General features: G+C 43.5%; 1 protein-coding gene across 1 annotated transcript; it reads left to right on the top strand.

The window, feature by feature from the left end:
- On the top strand, positions 1-10,656 carry LOC118906402 (zinc finger protein 501-like). The gene is made up of 5 exons (XM_036873916.1): positions 1-286; positions 1,093-1,181; positions 4,079-4,181; positions 4,689-4,775; positions 6,755-10,656. The coding sequence occupies exons 1-5, from the start codon at positions 268-270 to the stop codon at positions 8,020-8,022; spliced, it is 1,566 nt and encodes a 521-aa protein (XP_036729811.1). The 5' UTR covers positions 1-267; the 3' UTR covers positions 8,023-10,656.
- The last annotated feature ends 316 nt before the right edge of the window (positions 10,657-10,972 follow it).

The following is a 10,972-nucleotide window of genomic DNA, read 5'->3' as shown; positions in this document are numbered from 1 at the left end:
TTGTCGCTGGCCGGGCCTCCACAGTGTTGTTCGCGAGGTCGAGCCTGGGCTCCAGGAGGGCTGAGCGCGTGTCCTTCTGAGTCTGAGTGGCCGGAAGGAGGGCGGTGGAGGGCCCCCGGGTGGAGGACACCGGGCTGCCCAGCTATAGAGCCGCGCGCGTGTTCCCGGGCCTCGGGGTGGACTAGAGCTGTGCACCCCCCGCCCCTAGTGCGTTCGTCGCGCCATTCTCCCACGGTCGTCACTTGCGCCGGCGGGGAGGAAGTCGCCATGGAGCCTAAGGGCAGAGGTGAGAATTTCAGAGGGATGCCGCCTGCTGGAGAGAAAAAAGGAGAAAGGCTGCCCTCTGGCTGGGGCAAGCTCTGGAAGGACAAGCATCACGTCTTCTCTGGGAGAGAACCCATTCCTACCAGTTGGTCTCACGTTGGGGTTTAAGGGGAGCCCGCTACCTACATTGCCCTGCTGGTCTTTAGGATGATGCATACCTCCTTTGCCCCCGCAAATCACCAGATCTGACAATTTGGCTTTTGATAATGACTTTCTTTTGTTCTCACAGGAACCTCGTAAGGCGGTTATGGAGGAAGGAGACTATCAAATAGACCCATTTGGCAGATGGGGAAAGTGAGGATTCGAGAAGTCACAGGATTTGTTTAGAGTACTTGGATTTTTTTCCCCACAGGCCCATTGCTTTTCTGAGAAAGCCAGTTTTGTATCTGAAAAGCCAGTGTTCAAAAAGAATTTAACTAGTCTTTCATCCTGTGAGCCTGGAACAGAACAGGAGTGACTCATTGAGGCACGGATTGACACACCGAGACTTTGAGATTATTTTGACTACACTCAGCAGATGAGAAATGGAAATATGTATTTAAGTGTCCAGGATCTCGTAGCAGAGTTCTACTGGAGTTTAAGGGCAGAAGCGCGTAGGAGGAACCTGAGGCAGCCATGGTCATGACTGTCTTGTATAAGAGATGTTGTGGGATTGTCCCTTGGTTCCCTGTGTTGACTCTTCTTAGGTGACAAGTAGTTGTGTGTGGCAGTTTCTGTGAGTGTACTGCAAGCAAGGGTAATCACTGTGGCTCCTATTTCCACTTGTAGGGTCACTTTCTGAGAATTCAGACCTTCCCCATGCTGGAAACCCAAAAGAAAATGGCCTGACCACTGTGCTGCTGACCCCTGCATCCCAGGTGGGTTTAAATTTCTTCTCTTTTTTTCTGTTCTCAGAACGTGAATATGGTTTCTAGCATTGTTATGGACTTGCTCAGCCGTGGTTCCTAGACCACTGGCTTCATCCTAATAAAATGATGAGCGGTGAACCTGATAGTAAATGCTCCTCACATGGACCAAACTTTCCCTCCTGGCATCACTTCTCTATCCGCTTAGTGCTAGATGCACACTTACAAGCTCTTCAGTGCTGTAATTGGCCTCCTGGCGAGATGCAAAGGAATAAAAGCCAGTTGCCTCTGCCTTGTGAAGTTTACTGAGGAAATGATATAGATAAGTAAAATAGTTAAACAGCAAGAAGAAATATATATATATATATTTTTTTTTAATAGAGAAATTACTAGTACAGACAAGTCATAAAAGACCTTAGAAGAGGTTTTCCATCACTCTAGAGTATTTGGGGGTAAAATGCTGGGATAAAAGCTGCATTTTGGGAGACAAGAGAGAGTAGGTAGTTGGAAAATAGAATATAGGAATATTCCAAGAGGGAGAACAGCTTTGGCAAGAAGTCTCCAAGTGATGAGAGAGTCAGAGGTCTTCAGGGAGAAGGTGTGTCACTGTGGAGTGAGCTGGAGTGTGATGAGGGAAGTGTAGGTGTGTTGTAGCCAGACCGCAGGAAAAATCCACACAGGATCTTATTCCAAAGGCAGGTGAGGCCCCATGAAAGTTTTTAGAGGCCCAGCGAGATGAAACATGCTGTGAATGATTGGAGAGAGAAGATTAGTCAAGATGCTTCTGTAGGATCTGGCCTAGGATACTGGCAGAATGGCAGACCCCGTGGTATAGGCATTGGGACTGCCTGTCAACCTCAGACCTGCCTCACAGCATCCAGGTGCTGACAATCCATGCAAAATGCTAGGAAGAAACACCAGTACTGATTCTGATGTGAACTGGTAGATCTCTTTCAGAGGGAAGAGGAGAGAGAGTCAGTAGCATCTGCTGGACAGTGCGTGATTGGTCTCCCCGTGCCCTCAAGCCCCCCACATACTCACCCTGAGCAGCAGCTCCTTAAATGAGTATGATTGCTGAGGCTTTCTCAGAACTAAAGTCTCAAAGGAACTGCTAGGTAGTCTGTTACTGCTGCGTTGTTTGTAAAGAAAAGAGACTGTACAAATTGCATGGCTTGTGTTGAGCACTCCTGAGGCATGTGGCCTTAAGGGACCATAACTTAAATAAAAAGGGAAGTGATTTCATAGTTCAAGTATTAGAAAAAGATTTAAATTATTTTGAGCAGGGGATTTTCAAAGTAGGTAGTTCTCTTAACTTTATGTCATGATGTGAATTATTTTACCACTTGGTTTTGGAGGATATGTATACATATATACGTGTGTGTGTATACATATATACATGTATATATGTATATACACATATATTCAGGGGCTATGGCAAAAGTGGTGTTTCAAAGAAAGCCATGACTGGTTCATTTGCTAGCATCCCAGGGACTGGTCTGTTTCAATGTGACTCCATTACATTGAAGTTGTATAGAAAAAAATTTTAATAGAGTTAGAACAATTATTAGACATTTGTTTTATCAGCAGCAAACCGATTCAGCTCTAGATTCACAGGAGCATTACCCACCCTGCTCACTCTCCCTACATTTTAGTAGATGATCTAAACTTTGTGCCTGTCATCTAGGTTAAGGTAAGGTAAAGTAAACACTCCTGTAATGTTTTCAATGTTTGATACACTTCTCTTCCCCTCCCACCTCTGTTCCCAGGCACACTTTTATAGAACACCCCATTTAAACTTAATTCTTGTTCAAGTGTTTCACCTTCTTTTAATTCTTTGACAAATATTCACAGTGTTCCTGCTCTGTGCCAGAGACTAGGGCTGCTTCACTGAGCAAAATTAAACCTGGCCTCTACTCTCTTGGAGGTTAGCGTCTAATGGGACAGACAGACGTTAATCACAAAGTCCCCTTGATGTGTGCATAACCCAAGAGGAGGGAAGGAACATGGTGCTACCACCCAGAGAGTCAGGGAAGGCTTCCCTGAGGAGATAACCCCTGAGCTGAGATCTGAAGTGTGAGTAGGATTAAGATAGCTGAAAGGATGGGGCAAGGGGAGAACATTCAGGGACAGGAAGCAATGCGTGTAAAGGGGCAGAAGGGAGGGAGTATAACATACATTTCAAGCAGCCAAAGGGCAGCCGGCAACTGGAGCACAGAGAATGCAGGAGGAGAAGTGTATGATGGGTTAGAGAGTAGATGGTGGAGGCGGGTGGGAGAGTGGTCAGACCGACTGGGGAGAGATGGCAAGAACACTTTCGGAACTCTGATAATTTGGGCTTGAAATACTGTTTTACAAATCTATATACTGTGACATGTGTAGCAAACATCTTAATTTTTAGAAAATATATTGGACTGATTTTATTCTCAAAGGAAAACGAGAGAGAAAAATAATTCATATTTCTTGAATCTCTTGTATTCTAAAACCATACCATAAAGAAAATACTTCATTTATAATTATATTTTCTCCACTTTCCCATATCCCATATTGGGAGATATCCCATATCTCCACTTTCCCATATCTCCACTATTGCCAAATAGTAAGGATTTCTGTAGTTCTATAATTTAACTTTTCACCACATAAACTAGTAACTTGGTACCTTCAGATTTTACCCTGCAGGTGTTCCTTCGCACTTGCAGGTTACATGCGATTCTGATGTGTGGAGGTAAGGAGCGAGTCTGTGACTCCAAATACACCAGAGAATCTTAGTATTGGAAGGGACGGTAGAGGTCGTTTTGTCTAACCTTCCTGTCCTTCCTGTCTTTCTCCTCTTATGCTGTCTGTTTGAGTCCTTCCCAGAGGCTTCTGGAAGGACGTCCCTTGGTGAGCACTTGATGTGTTCCGTTTTTCAGGAGTCGATGATCAGGGATATGGCTGAGGCTGTCACCCAGTGGGGGCAGCTGAACGCTCCTCAAGGAGATGTGCCTGAGAAGCATAGGAATCTGGTCTTGCTGGGTAAGCATCACCCCGGCCCACACCCAGTGTGGGAATTTACCCAGTGTGGTACCTTTGCTTCCTCAGTTCCTAGGAGCTCTGAGGTTCTTAGATTCAAAGATTCTTAATCCCTGTGTAAGGTCTGATGCAGGCAATTTCTTCTTTTTGTTTCTGGATATAAGTTTAAACCTTCTAGAGTTAGAAGTGGACACCTTTATATCGTAATTGCCTAGGTGGTAGCGTCCTTCTTCCCTACTCCCTGACCAAGGATGTTGAGACAAAGTTCTAATAAAAACACCTCTTAAGAGATGGGTGCTTATTCTTTTAATAGGGAGAGGTAAAAACAAGTCATTCAATTATTCTGAACTCAAATAGACCCCATGTCAATTTTCCTACCTTCTTCTGAGCGCTTTTGAGGGAGAAATCCAGAACCGACCTTTCTCTCTCTTATACTGACTGTCTTTTCTAAAGACCAAGGAGCTAACACTGAGCTCTTTACCAGACTCCTTTTTCTTTCTCCACAAACAGGGCTTCCAATTTCCAAGCCTGATGTAATCTCTCGGTTGGAATGTGGGGAGGAGCTGGAGAGAGAAGTCTCAAAAGCAACTAGTCCAGGTGAGTGATTTTTGGAAACAGTGAACGTAAAACCCAGATGGTCAGTGGGAAAAAAATCTTTGCAACGCTTGTGGAGGAGCCTTTCCAGATTTCGCTAGACCCATGGAAAGGTTGAAGTGAAGTGCCTTTCTCCTGGGCCATACTCCAGGTCTGTGGATGCTGATCTGTTATAGAGTCATAATTTTATTTTTTAGAAAGTCAGTACTTTCCACCCTTTCAAACCAATTCTTTTTCCCAAATAAAGTGAAATGAAATCAACATTTTAATGTTTGTTAATAATTTGTTTGGGTGCAAGGCTCTAAACAGGTTTTTTCATATATGTTATTTTATCTCTGCAGGATAATGTGACTTTTTGTCTCAGAACAATGACTATAAATTGATCTCTGAGTCGTCCCTTGCCTTCTTCTCTAAGTGGAGGTAGCATAGCATAGTGGTTAAGAGTGCAGACTTTGGAACCACTCTTCCTGGGTTCAAAGCTAATCTGAACTACTTACTAGCTCTGTGAGCTTTAACAGTTTAATTATTCTTTCTGTGACTCAGATTCCCCAACTGTAAAATGCGGGTAATGGTAGCACTTAACTCATAGGGTTGTTGTGAGGATCAAATGAAATAACCCAAGGGAATGCTTAGAACAGTACCTGGCTATACGCTAAGCAAATGATAGCTAATGATTAAGTCCTGCTAACTTTTCTTTTGAAAGATGTCATGGATTTGAGCCTATCACTTCTGTCAAACTGGATACTGCAGTAGACTACCAGCTGATTATACTTTCTTTAGCTTTTAATTATACTTTCTTATCCTTGTCTAATTAGGCAGCATAATACTGCCAGATTTCCCACAGTGAGTTGTTTACTCTGCCAGTTCTGTATTCCTCTACCTGCCTTCAAGACCTACCTGCCTAGTCATTTTATCTTCTCTGTTCAACTTGAACCCTTAACACGAGACAGGCAAGTCTCTGACTATCCTCCGCTAACCATGTGTTTTCTGCAAATGTTTGGGGCTTCAATTCTTCCACTCCCCTTAGCTAAAAGTCCATTTGCCTTTAAGCTGTTTCTACCTATTTATCCATAAAATCCTAGCCACTTCCTTGATTATGATACGTCATTGAGAATGTTATATTGTATTGATTTATTTCATGTAGAGTCATGGTTGGAATGGATATTAATGACCATTTAAGCCTAGAATATTTAAACATTTCTAGCAGTGCAGGGTTTTCCCCCAAACTCTTCCTAAGAAGCCTGGAATTTGGGGGGCAGGTGTCCTGACAGGTTGGGGACCAATCTGAGCATGTGGGAATTTGACCTTCCCCTCCCCACACACTACTTATTTTTTTGTGAAGGTTGGTTCTGTTTTGCTGTTTCCAATTTGTTCAGTGTGGCACGATCAGAGATGATAAGTTGCTTTTTAATTACTAATTGAATTTGTAGATCTGGACTACCTTGAATGCTAGCTTCTAGGATTTGTGTCTCACCTTGAGACAGTGGAACCAACAGAGATTTTTGTGTAAGAGGTAGGCTTTTAAAAGGTTAGTCTGCTAGCAGTGATTGGGACATATTGGAACAAGAAAAGATTGGTGGTAAGATCAGCTAGTGATGGACATTCTCAGGGCATGATGCTCTGGTGAGGTGGTGACAGTGGGCAATGCATGGGAGACCATCGTTTTCAGATCCCAGTCCAGTCTCCACCAGACCCTGTTTCTTATCTGCTATTTCCCCCATCACCTCTGTTTAGTCTTGTTCTGTTATTCTTTCTCATTTCCTCCCCTGCTGGATACAGGAATGTTGAGCACTGCTTTGCCCAGTCATCTTTCTTTTCTCATGCTCTCTCAAGGTTGCAGGACTATTTTTGAGAACTTACAAGTTCCTCAGTCCCCTGTAAGCATTTTTTGTTTGTTTTGTTTTTTCTACCACAGCAATTATTTTTCTCTCAGTGTAGGAAATGATTCATTGTATTTTTGTTTCTTTGAGACTGGGATACAGGACCGGAATGCAAGGAGCTAACTCCAGAGCAGGACATTTCTGAAGAAGAATCAGCCCCTGTTAACACCGGGGTGTTAATAGAGAGATTTCCAAAGGAAAGTTCCAGTGAATGTGAGGATTCTTTAGAGAGTCAGCAGGAAAACCATGAGAAACATTTAATACAAGAGGTTGTCCCTCAGAAGAAACCTTCTGGGGAGAGAAGTTACCAGTGTGATGGATTTGGAAGAAATTTTAGTCGGAGGACATTACTTGTTCAGCAGCAAGGAGAACGACGGCACAATTGTGATTCACTTAAAAAGAACTTGAAACAAAATTCAGATCTAATGAAACATGAGAAAATTTGTGCAGAAAAGAAGCCTTGGAAGTGTAATGAGTGTGAAAAGGCCTTTAGTTACTACTCAGCTTTTGTCTTACATCAGAGAATTCACACAGGAGAAAAACCCTATGAATGTAATGAATGTGGTAAAGCCTTTAGTCAGAGCATACACCTTACTCTACACCAGAGAATTCATACGGGAGAGAAACCTTACAAATGTCACGAATGTGGGAAAGCCTTCAGTCACCGCTCAGCCCTTATTCGGCATCATATAATCCATACTGGGGAGAAACCCTATGAATGCAATGCATGTGGGAAGGCCTTTAATCAGAGTTCATACCTCACTCAACATCAGCGAATTCATACTGGAGAGAAACCTTATGAGTGTAATGAATGTGGGAAGGCCTTCAGCCAAAGCACATTCCTTACCCAGCATCAGGTCATTCACACTGGAGAAAAACCCTATAAGTGTAATGAATGCAGGAAAGCTTTTAGTGATCGTTCAGGCCTTATTCAGCACCAGAGAACTCATACTGGGGAGAGGCCTTATGAGTGTAATGAATGTGGGAAAGCCTTTGGCTACTGTTCAGCCCTGACTCAACACCAGAGAACTCACACTGGGGAGAAACCCTACAAATGCAATGATTGTGCCAAAGCCTTCAGTGACCGCTCAGCCCTTATTCGTCATCAGAGAACACACACTGGAGAGAAACCTTACAAGTGTAAGGATTGTGGAAAAGCTTTCAGCCAGAGCTCATCTCTTACAAAGCATCAGAAAACTCACACTGGAGAAAAACCTTATAAGTGTAAGGAATGTGGAAAAGCTTTCAGCCAGAGTTCATCCCTTTCTCAACATCAGAAAACTCATTCTGGAGGGAAAACCAAGGAATATGGAAAAGCCTTTAGTGAGCATTCAGCCTTTGGCCAGCAAAAGAGAATTCATACTGGATAAAGGTCATGTACCTGTAGTATATTCAGAACACATTTATTGAACAATTACTATACATGCTGTGAGGGCTACAAAGGAATTTAAGACTGTGTTACAAAAAAAGATTTAATTGAGAAGTCATTGTTGATATGGGACATAGCTTATTTAGAGTGTGAAAGAAGGGTTTTACATCTTTTAAAGTAACAGAGGACGTTGTGTATTTCCCTGGAGAGAGGGGAAAATTATTTCCAACACCCTAATGTGTATGTAAGCTACCAAATCCTTGCAAGAGAAATAGGGTGTGCCATGATGGAAAGAGGCCGTCTTGGCTGGGGTAGGTGGTCTCATAATGCTAAGGAGATGAAGTTTTGAAGGGATAAATGGTCCTTTTAGGCAAGTTGCAAGGGTGGAAATAAGAGGTTGGCAATTCACAGTGAACCTGTACAGGGTTGAGAGTGGTAGTGGAAGGGACGTTGTCTGTGGTCTTAAATACCAGAGCACTTAGGAGGTGGATAATAAGAATAGACAAAAAGAGCTGGGGGATGAACTCAGGAAATGTTGATTGAGATAACTACTCAAATGAGTACCAAGAACCAGGAAAAATATCAGTCAGGCTTGTTAGTTGTTCACAAAGTTTCCACCTTGAAGCCAAGGAATGTTGGCCTGGCAAGTCCACTTCTGCACTTTTGGTCTTTTAGACCATGTTCATTGAGAAGTTACCTACTAAGAATCACATTAACTCCAAGGGTCAAGACTGACAACCTAGCAAGGGAGACTACAGAAGGGACCTCTGATGCTTTCAACCTGTTTTAAGCTGAGTTACCTGAGAATGTGCATATTTATAAAAATTTGCCTCAGTTGTATGTAGTTTGTACCCTAGGCTTTTTCATACCATCGTTTAACTTAGCTGTAGACCTGAACTGACGCTGCATATTAGGTTGTAAACAACTTGAAAACACTAGAAATCCTTACCTTTCATCATTTTACTCTTGAATAGAGGCAGGTGACATCTTTATATTTGTTTTTTTTCACTGAAACTTTGAAGATTATTTTTGCAAACATTTTGAGTACTGTGTTTTTAGTGGTTACAAGTTTGACTGTGATGTTTTAGTGTGCATTTCTTTCAGTTTATCCTGCTTTCTGTGCTTCTTGAGGCTGTAGGTGTGTGTCTTTTGCCAGATTTGGGGGATTCTCAGCCACCATTTCTTTGAATACATTTTCAGCCCCCACCCCCACCCCTCCTAACAAATGTTAGATCTTTAGTCTCACAGGTTCCTGAGACTCTGTTTACTTACTCTTCGGTACGTTTTTATCTTAGTCTGCATGGGTTGCCCTAGCAAAGTGCCATAGCCTGGGTGACTCAAACAACAGAGATTAATTTCTCACAGTTTTGGAGGCTGGAAGTCCAAGATCAATGTGTCGGCCTTGGTCTCTGATGAGGGCTCTCTTCCTGGCTTGCAGGTGGCTGCCTTCTTGCTGTGTCCTTATGTGGCCTTTTCTTGGTGCCTGAGCATGGAAAGAGAGAAAGCGCTTGCTGTCTTCCTCTTGTAAAACCACCAGTCCTATCCGCTTAGGAATCCAGCCTTATGACCTCATGTAGCCTTAATTTACTCTGAAAAACCTTATCTCCAAATACAGTCTCATTGGAAGTTAGCACTTCAACATATGAATTTTGGTGGGATATAATTCAGTCCATAGCATTTCAGTCCCTGGCCCCCAAATTCATGTTCTCATGCGCAAAATACATCCACTCCCTCCCAACAACCTCCAAAGTCTTAACTTATTGCAGCATCAACTCTAAAGTCAAGTTCAAAGTCTCATCTAAATATCACATAAATGAGATATGGGTGAGACTTGAAGTATCATTCATCCTGAGGCAAAATTCATGTCCAGCTGTGAACCTGTGACACCAGATAGGTGATGTGCTTCCAAAATTCGATTGTGGGACAGCATAAGGTAGACGTTCTCACTCCAAAAGGGAGAAGTAGGAAAGAAGGAAGGGGTGATGGATCCCAAGCAAGCCCAAAACCTAGCAAAGCAAACTCCATGAGATCTTCAGGTGAGGATAAACCTCTCTAGCATTGTGTCCCACCTTCCAGACCTGCTAGTGCAGCCATCCTGCTGCCAAGCTCTGCTGGGCAGCCCTTCCTCCAAACTGTGGCTGGAGGCTGTCTGGCCTGTTGAAACCAAGGTGATGTCCCCACCCTTTGAAGCTGAGGAGGCAGCCTCAAGATCTCTGAGTCGACTTCAGAGTCATTCTTCCCTTTCTTGAAGCACGGCGCACGTTTGCAGCTGAATAAGCTCTATTGTCTGGCCCTATAGGATCTAAGAAGTCCAACAGCTTTCCTTCATTTGTCTGGTTTTTCTATCCCCTTTAATCCCAGCTGGCTGTGTTTCTGCTGGTATAGTCCCATTTCTGTCCCTGGCTTCTGCTGAGATGGCTGATTAAATCTATGAGTCACACCCATGATCTCTTTATCAAATGGTTGCTCAGCCTCGCCCTTAGTGTTCTCTTCAGAACAAGTTTTCTCGTGTTTTGCAACATGGATAGAATTTACCAAACCTCCAAGTTCTAGTTCCTTTTGGGTTAACAATTCCTTTTTCATTCATCTCTCTCCTCTCGAATTTTTTTTTTCTTGGCTGGGTTGGGTCTTTGTTGCTGTGCACAGGCTTTCTCTAGTTGTGGCGAGTGGGGGCTATTCTTCGTTGAGGTGCACAGGCTACTCATTGCGGTGGCTTCTCGTTGCTGAACGTGGGCTCTAGACACGTGGGCTTCAGTAGTTGTGGCGCACGGGCTCAGTAGTTGTGGCACACAGGCTTAGTTGCTCTGCAGCATATGGGATCTTCCTGGACCAGGGCTCAAACCAGTATCCCCTGCACTGGCAGGCGGATTCTTAACCACTGTGCCATGAGGGAAGTCCCTCTCCTCTCGAATTTTGCTCTAATCAGTAAGGAGGACCCAAGCTGTGCCTTC

This window comes from Balaenoptera musculus, chromosome 13, assembly GCF_009873245.2.
Source record: "Balaenoptera musculus isolate JJ_BM4_2016_0621 chromosome 13, mBalMus1.pri.v3, whole genome shotgun sequence".
Lineage (NCBI taxonomy): Eukaryota > Metazoa > Chordata > Mammalia > Artiodactyla > Balaenopteridae > Balaenoptera > Balaenoptera musculus.
The sequence above is the reverse complement of the archived record's forward strand: the minus strand, read 5'-3'. Positions and strand labels throughout refer to the sequence as shown.